Raw genomic sequence first — 18,379 nt, 5'->3', positions numbered from 1 at the left:
CTATGATTGTGGGTTCGAATCCCGGTTCGCCCCGATTATGTTCTTAGGTTTGTCAGCACCATATCCGTGCTCGTGGATTTCACCGAAGTGGTAAACGTCAGAGACCTGCATCACTTCGGGCTTTCCTCCCACATTAAGCTGACAAGCCGCGATATAATTGGAATGCTGTTAAAAGCGGCGTTAAACCACTCACTCTAATGGCTGACAGCTGGTCTTTTTTCTTTTCTACACTTGCAAGTTTTGGACGTCGAGTCAAATACACAACTATGACTAAAATAGGAGAAAAGGCAGATTGTTTATGAATTCTACAGAAGGTCTACAGTAAACTACCGTTATAACGAACTCAAAGGGACCACTAATTAAGTTCGTAATAACCGTAGTTCGTTATAAGCAGATATACATCATATATACAACAAAAGACCGGGTCTAAAACATGATTTCGTTACATTGGTCAGTTCGTTATAAGCGTGTTCGTTATAAACGTTGTTTACTGTACATTGTAAGTATGCTTGGGACCCAAGATGAGCTTTTTACCTGATGTTTGTAATGTTTTGATGTACATCTCCTATGAAGATAGGCTTGATTCATTTCAAAACTTGCTCGAGTTCAACTTTTAGACCAAACACTTCACGAAAATCTCTAAAATCAGCCTATTTGACAGGTGTTATCCTTGAATACACAATGCCATTTAGAAAGAGTTCAAATGTATCTAATGGTATATTCGGGATAACACTTTCTTAGTAAAGTACAGATTCTAGTACTTTTTGGGGTTGAGTCCCGTCCGGTATTCGAACCCACACCTGCCAGGGTGAGGCACCTAATCGCCAGCACACAAAGTCAGCGATCTAACCCACTCAGCCACCGAGGCTTCCACAAAAATGGAAGTTCGACAACTGGTAGTCTAGATCACGTACTTTGAGTACCCCCCTGACAAGTGTAAATTGGCACGGCTCCCACGGCCGAAAGCTATGAATACACAATGCCATTTAGAAAGTGGTCAAATGTATCTAATGGTATATTTGGGATAACACTTTCTTAGTAAAGTACAGATTCTAGTACTTTTTTGGGTTGAGTCCCGTCCGGGATTCGAACCCACACCTGCCAGGGTGAGGCACCTAATCGCCAGCACACAAAGTGTACACAAAATCACGTTTACAGTGTGGGTGTGTTGGTGTATGGGTGGATGGTCTTTATACTGTACCCATGTTTCCAATCAAATCATCAAACGTCACTTATAAAAAAACGTATATTTACTCCTAGGTTTAGATTGATATCATAGGTTTCTGACACGCCTAAGCTACACAACTCTAGAAGTAATTATTGCCATGTTTGAAACGGAAACAATGACTTTATGTTATCAAGTGAACATTATATTAGATTGGTGTACGCAAAACAAATGTTCTTAGCAGAAAACAACATACATTTTTATCCATTTAACCTTGCTGAGGCTGCAAATTGGCCTGATCCTCGTCTTCCTTTAAGAGTGGTAGGATTAGATCATGCCACGCATGGCAAACCTTGACTTATCCCAGCTGGTAATTTCTGCTTGTACAGCAGATTAGCGATATAATCTTAACGTTGACATGCGAAGCCCGTTGGGGTGTCCCCACAGCGAATCATCGCGGAAACAGTACGCGGGACGCTACTTAACGTGTCTTAAGAATCTCAGATGTTTCTGCTTAAAGATGGTTAACGAAAATACAGGTCCATCTACCTGTTACTGTTGGTAGTTACATAAGAAAAGAATTTACAAGAAACATGTTCCGCATGCAGTTTAAATGTACTTTTCGAGTGAGATAACTATACACAGAGGCCAAATATATATAAAAATATATATAAAAGAGCAAAGAGTATGTCTTCGTTTCCTGAAAATGAGGAAACATCTAACTAGCAAAAGAATTGTAGATTTGCTTAGAAATTTGACGGTCTGTATGGGAGATTGGCCTAAACGTGTATTTCGTTTGAAACCTCTAACACATGTGGTCATCACAGATAGGTCCGATATCGTAGTGAAGGTCAAGTTTCTGGTTGTCCAGTTTGTTTAATCAAGGCCAGCACTGACCATTAAGTCCAATTACCCTACACTATGGACTAATTGATTCAGTGTGCACAGGCGTAAATACGTCGTCAATGATAATATAAACTGTCCCGTCGTAAAATCTGTATACGTAACATACTACCACCTGTGACGAATTGGCTTTGAAATGTACATTGTGTATTAGACATGCATATAGTCCCCGAAATAACCCTAATGCATAAAAATAAACAAAAACAATTATTCAAAGGAACCATCGAGGATCAAGGAACCCTCAAATTTCAGAGCTGTAACGGGTATGAGTAAAGCCTGCTAGAGCTTTGAAAAGTATTCAGTTATATCGCAGTGTTTTATGGTGAGGGAAATCCCGAAGTGATGCAGAAACCGCGTGGGTTTCAGAATAACACATTTAAAGTAACTTATCCACTCTGATATATAAGCCATGCATAAGGTTATATACAAAGGGATCCACGAGGGATCCACGAGTGTTAAAGGAAACCTCAAGTGTCTGGAAGGCGACGTGTACAGGCTGCCGTGACTGAGAAGGGGATGAGTATAGGCTGCTGGAGCTGGGAATGGGATGAGTATTGGCTGCTTGGGCTGGGAAGGGGATGAGTATAGGCTGCTGGAGTTGAGAAGGGGATTAGTATAGGCTCCTGGAGCTGGGAATGGGATGAGTATTGGCTGCTTGGGTTGAGAAGGGTGTGTGTATAGGCTCCTGGAGCTGGGAAGGGGATGTGTATAGGCTCCTAGAGCTGAGAATGGGATGGGTATAGGCTGCTAGAGCTGAGAAGGGGGTGAATATAGGCTGCTGGAGTAGAGAAGGGGATGAGTATAGGCTGCTGGAGCTGAGAAGGGGATGAGTATTGGCTCCTAGAGCTGAGAAGGGGATGAGTATAGGCTGCTGGAGCTAGGAATGGGATGAGTATAGGGTGCTGGAGCTGAGAATGGGATGAGTATAGGCTCCTAGAGCTGAGAATGGGATGAGTATAGGCTGCTGGAGCTGGGAATGGGATGAGTATAGACTCCTAGAGCTGAGAAGGGGATGAGTATAGACTCCTAGAGCTGAGAAGGGGATGAGTATAGACTCCTAGAGCTGAGAAGGGGATGAGTATTGGCTCCTAGAGCTGAGAAGGGGATGAGTATAGGCTGCTGGAGCAGAGAAGGGGATGAGTATAGGCTGCTGGAGCTGAAAAGGGATTGCGTATCGGCATATATGCTGTGGGTCAGATTGTGTCAGTGCATTGTTTATAGGTATTTCTGTCACGTAATAAGCTGACGACATGAGCTTTATTTATATCCTTGTCTTACGTTTTGAAAAATTGACTACTGACTGTCTCACGTGAGTCATTGTCTTGCTATGGGCATAAACTGTTCATGTAAGGTTAACGCATGATTCAGAGTGTGGATAGAGAACATCGTTTGAATTCCATAACTGGCCAAAAGGATATTTTCCTATGTTTAGGAAATTTTCAGTTGTCAGTGAACAGCCGTTTAGTGGAGATTCTGAAGTCTGGGCTCAGCGTTTTGTGACATAGGGAACGAGCCTTTATTGTGATGGGTAGGTTGTAGTTTGGCTGCTATACTATTTTCCCAGCCGCTCCTTCAAAGCACATATATCTATCTCTGAAAAGAGGAACCAGACACATTTTTGTGACATCAAGCATGCCCAGTGAGTGAGTGATTATGGGTTTACGCCAGAAATGGGCTTCACACATTGTACCCATGTGGGGAATCGAACCAGGTCTTCGGCGTGACGAGCGATCGCTTTAGCCACAAAGCTACCCCACAGCCCCCATGCTCAGTGAGCTATCAGAAGTGTTTATACTGAGTGAGTGAGTGAGTGAGTGAGTGAGTGAGTTTACCGCCGCTTTGAACAGCATTTCAGTTATGTGAATGTATATCAGATTGATGTTAAATGAAAACAGAACTGTACATGTTTTCAATGTTTACCAGTTTGGTGAATCCCACGAGTACGGATATGGTGCTAATGCGGACAGTCCTAGAAATATTATAGGGCCGAATCTGGGATTCGAACGCACGATAATTCGTTTATGGACCCCTAAGGGACGCAACTCTGCAAAGCGCTGACTTTGACGACTTGGTTACCCCTATTCAGCAAATACGATATTTTGTGATGGCATCGGGGACGTCGTCGGATACATGCACACGTGTCTCCTGTTGGGTGTTACAGACATGTCGTAACACGATTTCATAACTCGATGTTGACATCTATCGTAAAACTGCCTCCGCGGTCTATTGGTAGAGCCGTCCGCCCAGAGAGCGGAAGGTCCGGGGTTCGAGTTTCGTCATACCAAAAGATGATACTTGCTGTTACCCTGTCTGAAGCCCAGCATTAAGGGGCTAAGCAAGGACTGGTCGGCTCGGAGTCAGTAAACTGTATCTGAGTGGGGTATTTATGTTAAACTGCGGCATGGTAACGCAGTTGGCTGGCGCTATAAAATCGGCATTAGTCCACTTATTTCGCCTCACCACATATGCAAAAACATAAAAACTTGCTCATACAAAATAATGCCTTGGGTTGTTGATCTGAATAATGTTCATACTAAAAAACTAAACAAACATTATCACAAATAAATGGAACAAATCAGGAAATTTCCTCGAAAAATATAATTAGAATCTAAAGAAACGGATATGAAATTATACATTATAATAGAATCAAGACTTCGGAAGACAATGAAGTGTCAGATGATTTACATAGATTTAACTTGATCGTCCCAAACCTTCCGGGCGTTATGCTAAATCTCTAATGCGGACACTCGCTTATCTGGACGATATATTTGACGTGTTTCTAAACGACTGGATACACAAATATGCATACAAAAGTTGTGTTTAGGTCTGACAGATATGAGGTCTGAGGTTGACAGATATCGCAGTGAAAACGGTATTACGCCGTTCTTTCAAATGGTATATATTTTATGAACGTGACAGCAATTCGCTGAAATGTATACCTATCTATAACTAAGCCGATTTTAATAATATTCCAGCAATAGCACGACAGGGGACACCAGAAATGGGCTTCGCGTATTGTATCCACGTGGGGAATCGAACCTGGGCCTTTGGCGAGACGAGCGAAAGCTTTAACCACTAGGCTACAACACCAACCCTACAAGCATTGGAAGGTCGGAGAAAATGGTAGTGTTCTTGTGAGGTCACAAAAAACAAAATTAGGAATTAAGGAATTGACGAAATTCATTTGAAAACAATGTCACACGTCTTCGCAGTTGTGTTAAATATTTCGGCCCAACAGCCAACGTGCTCAAGACGGCATATACTGTTTTGAAAACTCCACACAAGGTCAAAATGGCCCCGCCCATATCACTTCAGGCATGTATGTTTAAACGTTTTGCAAAAGAAGAAGAAAACAGGCAAAATTCCTTTGGATATATGACCAAAAAGTGAAACGTGGCTATTTTCTTTAATAATCCCAAACAAACACATCTGTTTAAAAACGAAAAAAGGATCGAAAAAGGTTCAGGCCAAATGAAGTCTGTAACCGAATCACGTGTTCAAGGATATTTCCTCTTTCCCCAAACGATTCTTCATTTCGGGGTTGGCGTACTGTTGTCGGACGTCTAATCTCCTCAGCTTGTGACCTTTACTAGTAAAGGTCAGCAGACGACAGTTTAACGATTATGTAACCCAGCAGACGACACACAGAATCACGTGACCACCTGAGTTCGACCGAGGACAGTCTGTGTATCCTCCTGCAACCTCTGACCTTTCGGATACAGTGAACGGGGAAGTGGGAGCGAAATTCAAGAGGACCATGGATAAAAAAAACATGTGGTTTCCTGATTTTATCAGTACACTTGTACTGCATTTCAGACAGACGTAAGCAGTGAGAACAAGGAATATGATGTGTTTTTGCAAAATTTAAATAATAATAACAGGCTATTTATATTGCGCATATTTCCTCACCACTCAGGGACATGCTCAAAGCGCGTTTATTACCCCGGTCACTGGATCAATTTGCACTCAGAAATCGTTCTCAGCTCTCTAGGGAGTATACAACCCAAGCTGCCTGCGCTAGAAGGTTAAAATGCATCTATACAGCTTGAAAAATGTTAAGCACCACCCTTCCCTATTTTCATAGAGTGTTTCTTTTGGAAAAATCTAGAAATGGCATAAGTCTCTTTTTGGGAAATGTCTATGATCCCACTGATAATAGCTAAACTTAAGGTAGAAATATAAAATGGCAATGCAAGAGAATAACAAGTCTTGATAAGCCACCGAAACAGATTCAATTTGGCTTAAGCGGCAAAATAGCTGTGACAATTACAGTAAACTACGGTTATAACGAACACGTTTATAACGAACTGACTGATATAACGAACTTATTTTTTAGTCCCGGCCATTTGTTGTATATAAGCTGTATATATACTTATAATGAACTACGGTTATAACGACCTAAAATAAATGGTCTATTTGAGTTCGTTTACTGTATATGAATGGACCACTGAAAACCAGTGATGACTCCAAGTGTTTTCGAAAAAGGGTAAGCATTTCATACAATCTGCATAAAACAAGTAAGTATTTATCGGTGACCCCGCACAGCAGTACTCCTGCCATGTGACGGCGCCCTGTAAACAAACCAAACAATCAAGTGATCGATGAACCAGACAATCCAGTGACACGATAGCTGACACAGTACTGACATTGCCCGAAGCCACGGACCTATATAACAAGTCCGTGCTGAAGCTAATAAAAACGACATGTGAAATTTAATTTTTATTTAGAGCACTATATTAATTAGACCACTGCAAAATTTTGAACTACGACCACTACGTACAAGTTATTCCAGAGGGCCGGAGTCACATCATATGATGAATGGATTTGAACGTAGCGTCCAAGATTATGTATGTGTGGCAGCTGGTACTAGTCCAGACTTGTGACAGTTTTATAGTGCCTGCCCACTGAGATACCATGCCCCAGTTTAACATGGATACCCCTCAGACACAGTATACAGACTCCGAGCTGACGAATCCGTGTTGTATCCCCTTATACACCAAGTACTATGATTTAAAGTATATTGGTATGACGCGACACGTCATCTGATGTCGACTCTCTATGTCAACGTGTATGTTACGTTACAGAAAACGTCATTTCGTCCGAAAATTAATACAGGATACGAGTTAAAAATGATAAGTTTACATGGAAATAAAATGAAATCTGTGCTTCAACGCTATATACATCGGTGAAGTATGTCAGTACAGATTAACTTTGCTTTGGTCTGTTTATCATTTGTTGGTTTGTTGGTTTGTTGTTTAACGCAACACGGAGCAATATTCCAGCTATATGACGGTGGTCTGTAAATAATTGTGTCTGGACCAGACAATACAATGACTGACATCATGAGCATCGATCCACGCAATTGGGATTAATGACATGCATCAACCAAGTCAGCGAGCCTGACCACCCGATACCGTTAGTCGCCTCTTTGGACAAGCATAGTCGCCTTTTACGACAAGCATGGGTTGCTGAAGACCTATTCTATCCCAGGTCTTCACAGGTCTTCACAGGTCTTCATGTTTAACACCGAAGACGTCCTGCATAGTATATTTCAGACGGACTGTTTGTCACTGGGTTAGTGAATCTGGTATTTCCTTTACAGAGATACGATTATTTGTAATTATGTTCCTAGGAAACAACTTCATTCGAAAGTCGCCATCATGTGTTTATGTTAATTTTAGCATGAAAATTAATATAGTATTAAACACATTAAGAGCTGATCTGATTGTAAATGAGTGACCGCATCATTCAGTCATATAACATGGGGGTAGCCTAGTGGTTAAAGCGTTCGCCCCTCACGCTAAGGGCCGGGTTCGATTCAGCACATGGGACTGGACCACGCGTTATTGTGTGGGCAAAACTTGACACAGTGACACCACAACACTTGCAGAGTGTTGACAAATGCAACGTTCTCCTAGCTGATCAGATATGGCCCACATACAGCGGAATATACCAGTCACCTTCAGGTAAAGTACACATATAGATAAAGTGCTTGTCCCGACCACTGTGTGAGTCAACTGCAAGGACGGCTGGTAGTGTTGAGGGCAACCGAGCTCAAATAAGCGGTGTATGACATAGCTATAGAAGAGAGAGAGAGAGAGAGAGAGGGGGGGGGGGATTGGAAATATAAAACGGATGACATGTGAGTGAGTGAATGAGGGAGGGAGGGAGTGAGAATGAGAGAGAGAGAGAGAGAGACAGAGGGGGTTGGAAAAATAAAACGAATGATATGTGAGTGAATGAATGAGGGAGGGGGCGAGCTACCATGAGTTAGTGAGAGGGAGAGGGAGGAGGGATTAGAAATATAAAACGGATGATATGTGAGCAAGCATGAGAGAGAGAGAGAGTGGGAGAGAGAGAGAGGCGCTTTACAAGTGACGGATGAAATGTGAGTGAGTGAGTGAATGACTGAGTGAGGGAGGGAGGAAGTGAGAATGAGAGAGAGAGAGACAGAGGGGTTGGAAAAATAAAACAAATGATATGCGAGTGAGTGAGTGAATGAATGAGGGAGGGAGCGAGCAACCATGAGTTAGTGAGAGAAAGAGGGAGAGAGAGGGGCAATTGGAAAAATAAAACGAATGATATGTGAGCAAGCAAGAGAGAGAGAGTGGGCGAGAGAGGGGGGTGGAGGGATTGGAAATATAAAACGGATGATATGTGAGCTAGCATGAGAGAGAGAGAGAGAGAGGGGGGGCGGGGGAGGAGGGATTGGAAATATAAAACGGATGAGAGAGAGAGAGAGAGAGAGAGAGAGAGAGAGAGAGAGAGAGAGAGAGAGAGAGAGAGAGAGAGAGAGGCGCTTTACAAGGGACGGATGCTTGAGTATATCACAACATCAAATGTTTGTTAACATGCATACTATTCTGTTTGGTGCACATACCGAACGTGTTCACGCATGTAGCTGTAACATTCTCTTCCAGATAGACAGCAGGTGCCTACACAACGCTTGCGATTGTCTCGATGGCGCAAAAAAGTGCTTCTAGATAAGTCGCATAATAATCATTTTAAGTTAACTTTAATTAAAACTTAACTATTACGTGCATCATTAATATGCTGCGTGCTACATCGAAGAGACGGGTTAGATTCCCTACATGGGTACAATGCATGTCATGCGGAGTTATTGCTGAAAACCTCACTCACTCACTCACTCACTCACTTACTCTATAGTTCTATAGTACACACGTTCTGTAGTACGCAATTATGCATGACACATCAGTGTTAAAACCAGTGTTGTTTTATACAGGTGTTTTGTTCTATGTAGGCTATCAGAGTCGTGTGAGACCCTTACCACGTGTTCCCACAGGTACGAGAAGTCGGAGGCATGTCAAACGATATAGAAATGCATGTCACTTATAAATATGATTACTTTATCAGATAATACAGGATACTTTGAACCCGTCACATATAACAACTGCCATTGATGTGCTCATCTACGGGTACGGCTAGACGGAAACAGAACAGTTTAAATGATGAAACATGATATAATGTTCTGTTAATAAAACGAAACATTATAATATATTTAGTTTATAAAGGCGAAGAGCAGGGGTGCACACACACATGTACAAACTATTTGTTTCAAGGCAAATTGTCTCTGCGATCGGGTTTACTAAATCTGATCAAAAACAGCTGTGACACCGTGTGTAATGCGATGGATGAAACATAAGATAATTAAGTACACCTTTAAAGCATCTATTACACAGGAAACAACCAACTGGTCTATCAACTTACTGTGGCCGTGTAATCCTTCCTGGAGACGTGTGTCACAGTGACAGCACCATAAAGAGCTTCCTCAGCCCGTCCTCGCTTATAAAACACTTGTATACTTTTCTTCAAGAGTGAGTGAGTGAGTTGGGTTTTTACGCCGCTTTTAACAGTATTCCAGGTATATCACGGCGTGTCAGGTTAATATGGGAGGAAAGCCCCAAGTGATGCAAATCTCAGAACCGGGATTCGAACCCTAAATCATAAGCCTTAGAAGACTGGGCCATCCGTGCCCCCTTTCTTTACGAAGCATCCTTTAAATATTTCATCCTCAAGTATTCAGCGTATCATATTTACATTTCATAATGATAAATCTGTATCATATAGGAATGGAGATGTAATGTACCCTGGCTAAGCGAGGATGAGATGGCGTGTAATGCTGGAACACTTCCTTAGAAACATATTCTGTTTTTCCTGTCCATGTTATTAGGAGTTAGATTCGAATCACGAATTTAATGATCAGGTCATACCATTATGAGTGAGTGAGTGAGTGAGTTGCGTTTAACGCCGCTTTTAATAGTATTCCACTTATATCGCTGTGTGTCAGCTCGATGTGGGAGGAAAGCCCGAAGAGATGCAGGTCTCCGACGGTTACCACTTCGGTGAAACCGACGAGCACGGGTATGGTGCTGACAAACCTAGAAACATATTTGCGGCGAACCGGGATTCGAACCCACAATCATAGGTTGCTGCCGTGCCCAAGGGACACAACTCTGCACAGCGAATCGCGGCGCCCTAGACAACTGGCTCACCCGTGCCCCCGAAAAACATTATGATGACCCCGATGTTTGTGTCAGTGCGTACTTAAATTCCACTTACGTCCCAGTGGGTAGTATACGACTAACGGGATCGAGTGGTCAGGCTCACCGACTTGGTTGATGCATGTCATCGTATCCCAATTGCGTAGATCGACGCTCATGTCAATCACTGAATTGTCTGTCCCATACTCGATTATTTACAGATCGCCGTCATATAGCTGAAATACTGCAGAGTGCGGCTTTAAATAAAGCAAACCAACAAACCAAGCTACCGTATTAGGCGCTAGAAGGTTATAGTCCTACCGGGTACCCATTCACTGAGGGTGAACACAGGCATATTTCGAACCAAGACCCTTGCCTTAGGAGATACCACAAGTACATGTTACATAATTGTGTTTCAATATGTGGCAGAACCGAAGCCTTAGAAACACTCAGAAAAACTGTTACCCATCCAACTACTCTCCGCCGACGTTTCTAAACAGACCGGTTTGTGATCTGTGTGCAGTAGTCAGGACGTATCAACGTACCAGATACTCACTAACACATGGCACAAAAACAAATCCAAATGAAGACTGGAAGTGGACACGTGACTGTAAATTTAATTTACAAAATAATTATCCATCGCACGTTAACAATTATTTCCTCCTAGAGACTTTAAAAGGAAGCTTGGCTCGGGGTGAAAATAAAGCCCAACCAAATTTAGATTATTAAAAACTCACGTTGGTCTGTAAACTCAGATTGTATTATCAAATTTTGCAGATGATTACCCAAAAACAATGTCTTCACGAATGAGTATGGTTTTACGCCGCTTTTAGCAATATTCCAGCAATATCACAACAGGGGACACCAGAAATGGGCTTCACACATTGTACCCATGTCGGGAATCGAACCCGGGTCTTAGGCGTGAAGAGGAACGGTTTAACCACTAGGCTACCCGACCGCCACTATTTCATACAGTCACTAATAACAACGTAAAGCATGGTACCCCTTTAACGCATACTGCACGTCAACCAACGCCCTTACGTTAGTGAAATAATCAATACCAGTATCTCTGTCCCCGTACACCTACTTACATACCTAAATGTATAATTCAATAAATGTTATAAAACACGTTATAGGAATTCCTTGCATTGTGATTTCAGACACACATACATATATCTTAAAAGAATCTAAATGTCAAGACTGCAATTATGATTTTTTCGTATTTTAAGCCTGAGTGACAGTGTAGGATTTACAGCGTGGTTTAAATACACCAGAACTCTCTCAACGTCAGCATGTGTCACGGTCACTGTCCAAATGATGGGCTATTTCTTGGAAGGCCGTTATTCATTTGCATGTAATATTGGGTGGGGTTAAGTCTGACTCAATTATATCATGATTTATGCAAATATATTCATATATTCCGAGGTATGCATCCATTAACAAAGAACAGTGAAGGTATTCTTATATTTTATATATAAGCATTTAATTTATGGTCAAATATATATATTCCGTTATATATGACATAGCTTCGGCTACACTATAAAAAATGATATTTGCATAAGAATTAACCTTTCCCATCTGGAATCTCAGATACGAGTCAGCTCGGGAATAATAATTGTCTACCGACGCAGCATTATAACACATTTGTTAAATCAAATGACACGATCTGTCATGTAGGCATAACAGGTACCAAAATACATGACAAGACAAATTTACAAACATTTTAATGCATCGTTACATAATGCTAAAGACCAATTAAATGCTAATAACATAATGACTGAAATTGTACTTACCAAGATTTGAACCAAAATCACAAAGAACGTAGTCCAAGCCTTATATTCCATGTTGAAAACGGCACAAGTGTATCACATTTAATATTCCACCGATCCAATTACACACACCGACAGAAGCCTGTAGCCCACACTACCGCTCCGCTCCCTGCAAGTGGCTGTATGTCCCGTTTCCCTCTGGCCCCGTTCTCCGTGTTCAGCACACGTCACGCAAACACACACACATGCTGCTACGACTTCTAAACACTTATTCCGTTTTACGATAACTTAAACACTTGTCCACTTTGGGTTTGCCTCTCTCGTTAGTCCAGCTGTGGTTACTTAAACTTGTAAACATAAACATTAATTAGAATTGTTTTTTACATAGGTAGGCCTTTTCTTAACCACTCTGTTATTGTTCATGTGTAAGTCGTGTGCACGATCTTCTAATCTCATGAACGCGTTTGTGATTGTCGGTGATGTGAACTTGGTTAGGCTTAGATAACAAGGGCGTATTTCATTCAGAGTATAAAAGACAAATTGTTCGGAGACAGGTTATTACAAACAGTCCTTAAAGGTCAAACATGCATTTTAAAATAAATAAAATAATGATATTTTGAAATTATGAAATCAATTTATCATGAAATTATTAAATCAATATATGTTGAGAAAAACTAAAAGAATATGTAATTCCGCTGATCTGGCTTAAACAGGATGGTTATGAACTTTTTTAAGTAGATGCCTGTTCATTTAAATATTAAACAACCAGAATATATACATACAATCAGACCAGGTAAGAAATTCCTCGGGTGCTAGACAGTTAATATAGTTGATTTCAATTGTATAAACATTTTCATCGAATGATAATCGATTAAAATGACGGTCAAAGGAAGCTTTGCCATAGTTTAAATCACTCTAGTTTAAAAACCACAAACGATAGACGCATGAAATAAACTGTATCAAAATCTCAACGATTCAACATTTAAAATGACAGTCATACAGCATCCGATATTGGCATGACAGTTGCCCGAAATGAGGCGGGGTTGCAAAAACAAGCTATCAATGTCATGGACAAAGAGCAACACATCTAAATTCGCCCAAGTTCAATAACACGTCACATTAATAGCGTGTCTGACCTCCCCCTGCTTCAAGACACGCAAAAACACCCCGGCGCCCAGAAAACGTCAGTCGTCTGATGCCGTCACGTGGGATACGTCGCCATTCTTCTTGGAGGGCCTGGATCAGTTCTTGTCTGGCTGGAGGATGTGGTCGCTGTCGAACACGAATATCCTTGACATCCCAGAGAAGTTCTACGGGGTACATGTCTTGGGAGCGTGTAGACCACGGCAATACGTTGACGTTGTTTGCTGCAAGGACGTTCTGTACGATTCGGGCTGTATGGGATTTAACGATGACCAGTTGTTTTGCATACAGACCCTCAAATGAATATGTCCAATAAAGCCCATGCAAGTCTATATTTGTAGGCAAGTCTAGATACTGCAGTATCGGAAAATGAAGAGAGTCTCTAGGCTTCTTTTTATTATATTTTTATTAAGATAATTTAACAACTGTTTTTTTCTGTAAGATATTTTTCAGAGACTAGATGTTAGTCTAGATAACCAGTGGTGTTCTCTCCTGCCCACAAATTCCTCCCCTCACCATAAAACCCGCTCCACCTGACCGACCTCCTGAACGCAACATACCGCCGTTCGTTCTCCCCTTCGGCGGTAAACACGCTGTCTTCCATTAGCTCTGAACAGACAGAACCGAATTTCATTATTGAATACGACCCTCGGACAGTCACGACGCTGTCAACGACGTACAGTTGGGGCCCATCTAAATCTTGACGACGGTGATCCGTTGTCAATAAGTGTCCTCGAAGTCGCCTGACCACAAGATACTGGTATGCTGAAGGGCGGCAACTCTGCACATCGGATTTCGGCGCCTCAGACGGCGGGGTCACCAATGCCTGCAGTTTACAAACAAGTGTCGAGATATCCAGATTTGAGACCAGGGAAGCCGTATATTTGACCTCACAGGTCTCCTTTAAGGCTAAGGATATAAGACAACCCCAACGCCCCTTTGTCACTTTTATTTACATACATTTGTCAAGATGCGGAAACGCCACAGCATCAGCTGACTGGGGATGAGAGTCAGTGACATTGAGCCGCTCATATCCTCCTCACGTCAGATCCCCGTCCACAGCTTAACATCCCCTGAGCGGCTACACATGAGCGTCTCGGCGTGTCTTGCTGTTTCCTGACAAATGCGTTAATAATGATTGTTAGGGCGACGCTGACATCATACATAAACAATATAGGAATTCTATTGCATGTGTCTAATACCCAGGAAGTGCAGTCACAATGTCAGGAGACTTGTGTAAATGTTATTGTCTTACTGGAAAAAAAAACATTTATAAACTGCCGGGCAAAAGAAAGTATACGTTTGAAAATTAGAATTGACCAAAAAATTACAAACGTTATCAAAACGTTACTTGGCTGAAAACAGTCGTCGAACAAATACAAACTTAATGTCCAAAATACAACCATGATATACGCATCAAATACATCACCATCGAGTCACCATCTTAATTTTTAGCCACCATCAAACATGGGTGTATTTCTATTTTGCTCTCCAGTATGATAGGGTTCATATTTGTGATAAATATGAGTGTGTTTTGTTTGACGCCGCACAGAACAATATTTCAATTATATCACTGCGTGTCAGCTTGATGTGATGTAGGTCCTGGAGTTTTTGCATTTCGTTGAAATCCACGAGCAGAGGTACGGTGCTGACAAACCTAGAAACATAATCAGGGCGAATCTGGGATCCCTACTATCACAGGTAGGAAGACCACCCATCGTGATAGTAGGGAGGACAGTGACCCGTGACCCGTGACCCGTGAAGACCCTGGGTAGAATAGGTCTTCAGCAACCCATGCTTGCTGTAAAAGGTAACTATGCTTGTCGAAAGAGGCGACCAACGGGATCGGGTGATCAGGCTCGCTGTTTTGGTTGATGCATGCCATCGTATTCTAATTGCGTGGATCGATGCTCATGATGTCAATCACTGGATTGTCAGGTCCAGTCTCGATTATTTACAGACCGTCGTCATGTAGCTGGAATATTGCTGAGTGCGGAGTTAAACAACGAACAAACAAACAATAAACAACATTACGCACGTAACGATGAGACAGCGATATGGCCAATTATATACTTGTCGAATCTTACGACAATCATTGGGTTTTGGGGGTTATTTAATATAACAAGGGGTTGTTGTTGTTTTGTTGTTTTTTTTTTTGTTTTTTTTTTGGGGGGGGGTATTTATTATAACTAGGGGTTTTGGGGGATTATCTATCATAACAAGGGTTTCTTAGAAACGATATATAGCTTTTATCTATTTATATCAAAATTTATGTCAAAATGTCATAAATGACTTAAGGTCTTTATGATATAAACATATTTTACGCTCGTGGGGATTCCAGGTTAGAGGAGGTCCCTAGCAGCCTCACGAGGAGACTAAATGGATCGTTATCTCTGACCTGGTTGATTGCGTGTCATCGTACCCCGACGGCGTACATAATGCCGATGGCTGCTTTGTCATTGACAGATCCAATATAGTTCTTTCACTCAACCACATATCACCAATTAAAGTTTGTTTGTTTGTTTGTTAGTTAACGCCGCACACAGCAATATTCAGCTGTATGACGGCGGTGTGTAAATAATCCAGTCGTGACCAGACAATCCAGTAATTGACATTATGAGCATCGATCTACGCAATTGGGATACGATGACATGCTCAACCAAGTCAGCGAGACTGACCACCCGATCCCGTTAGTCGCCTCTTACGACAAGCACAGTCGCCATTTACGTCAAGCATGGGTTGCTGAAGACCAATTCCATCACGGATCTTCACGGGTCACCAATTTATGCTGAATATATTGTCACATATTACAATTCTTTGCTGGTTTAAATCAGACTGGCAGCCAACCACGTACCCGTAGGGTCTTCGAATCAGATAGATTTGACAGGTATCCTGCTGACAGTGAACAAATGCACCCCAATGACACAGTGGTCTGATAAGAGCAATGATAAACAGGGCTATTTATCTATTTTAGGCCAAAACCCAATGACCCTGTTTTCGTTATCTACTATACAGCTATTATAAGGGTTGGCTCATTTCTCCGCATGTGTGTAAGCATATTCACACATTAATGAATATTACCCTTTAAACACCCTTGGATATGAAACCGTCCTTTTTAGGGGACCGTTTATACCTAGAATTGTTACGGGGAATTAACTCCGGGATCTCCACGCCTTCAAAAACAGACAGAGAGGTTTTCAGGCGAAATGCAGGAATCTTTATTATGACGTCACAATGCAACAACATATATTCAAACATCTCAGTATTATATTTAATAGTTTAGACATCATAATAAGCAATTAAATGGTACAGCATTAACATATAGAAATCAATAATTAAGAATGATAATGAGTTACATCATTACCGCATAGTAAAATATTTTCTGGTGCCTTGTTGGAGATATAACAATGATTACATAGTTGTAACCAGGGTAACCGCGGCACAGATACCTGGGGCTTAAGCCGGGCGTCACGGTACGTGCACCCCTTGAACAATGGCTGGCGGCCAAGCGTGCGTTGAACCGTAGCCTTAACCCTAACGAGGTAACTGCCGACACTTACTTCAAGATAATGATGATTAAACACTTTAACACTAATCAAAAACTTCTGACGTTTACCAATTATAAGTAAATAAATTAAAACATGAGAAACAGTTTATATAAGAAATGCTGGAATTTGTATTGTAACTCTTATCTACTAGACTGCCGCTGAATTGCCTGTATCTTTATAGACTATTCTACGACATTAAACACAAAATCAACCGGCGCTTCACGATAGTGCGGATGCACTTATGTGACAACTAGTTAAAAGACATTGCCAAATCTGTGCGTATTTAGCTACGGAAACAGTGTTACTTTTCGTGTATTGTGTTCTAGACATATACGGTCACAGACTGGTTATCTTTAAATACATACATTTAGCTGCCGATGCTATGCTACTCATTATATTGAAACAAGAAATGTTTCCCGTGAAAATACAAACAGTGAGACGAATAACATGACCAGAAATATAAATGCAGATAATAGAACATGTTGACCTACAAGTCACTTGATACAGAAACGTTATACACGTTGAACATATTGTTTAATAAGCATCCACGACTTCCATAACTAAAATGGCGTAATATGTTAGATTGATATTTAAACGACTAGAATACTAACGCTCGTATTTTATCCGGGACGCTCTATTATTCCCTATCATTCAGTATAGTATTTGATTTCTAGATGAACTGTATGAAATTAACATATAGCAGCCAAATCGTAGATTTTGAACAATACTTTCTCATTAACTGTAACATAAGTTCATTGAACCAGCAGAGTAACAAAGTTAGAATTATTTACAGCACGTTTAACCAAAATGGCAAAGTAATGAGTAAAAGTAACTTACCTTCAAAAACAGACAGAGAGGTTTTCAGGCGAAATGCAGGAATGACTCTATGCCAAGATACCCCTGCATTTATACCCGAGACCTCCAGTCCACGTTTGAAAGCATGTCACTACCCATCTGTCCAGTTTGGGATTGATAACAATGGTTTCCCACATGGTGGTCAAATTATGCAAGTTTTGATGTGCTGACTTGCTTAGTTAATTGTTTATTGCCGGGTCGGCTGTGTTTGAAACTGGTCAGCCAGGTCTAGAATTTCAATTGATCACAATGGCTTCTCACATGTTGTTCAAATTATGCAAGTTTTGATGTGCTGACTTACTTAGTTAATTGTTTGTTGGCTGGTCAGCTGTGTCTGAATCTGGTCAGCTGGGTCTAGAATTTCTATAGCGCTAGCTGATTAGCATCTGCCAGCTCGTTTGACTGGTTTCGACAGCTTGCATCTCCATGCGTTACGTATTATGATAGGCGTCTCGTAAACTATGTAGCGTTTACTGGCTTTGGAATGTGAAACTT

The 18,379-nt window shown here is 41.4% G+C and overlaps 2 protein-coding genes across 2 annotated transcripts in view; one reads left to right on the top strand and one right to left on the bottom strand.

Annotated features, from left to right (window-relative positions):
* Positions 1 to 12,760, bottom strand: part of LOC139462219 (uncharacterized) — a 43,581-nt gene extending 30,821 nt beyond the window's left edge. Inside the window, exon 1 of the mRNA XM_071243813.1 lies at positions 12,363 to 12,760. Coding sequence (XP_071099914.1) covers positions 12,363 to 12,413 — 51 coding nt within the window. The 5' untranslated portion in view covers positions 12,414 to 12,760. The remainder of the gene's footprint in view (positions 1 to 12,362) is intronic.
* LOC139462218 (xylosyl- and glucuronyltransferase LARGE1-like) overlaps positions 1 to 18,379 on the top strand; it is a 472,136-nt gene that overhangs the window by 198,380 nt on the left and 255,377 nt on the right. The gene's annotated exons all lie outside the window — the stretch shown is intronic.

Source organism: Haliotis cracherodii, unplaced genomic scaffold (genome assembly GCF_022045235.1).
Source record: "Haliotis cracherodii isolate W230 unplaced genomic scaffold, xgHalCrac1.p SCAF_15, whole genome shotgun sequence".
Taxonomy (NCBI): Eukaryota; Metazoa; Mollusca; class Gastropoda; order Lepetellida; family Haliotidae; genus Haliotis; species Haliotis cracherodii.
This window is presented reverse-complemented; position numbering and strand designations above follow the sequence as displayed.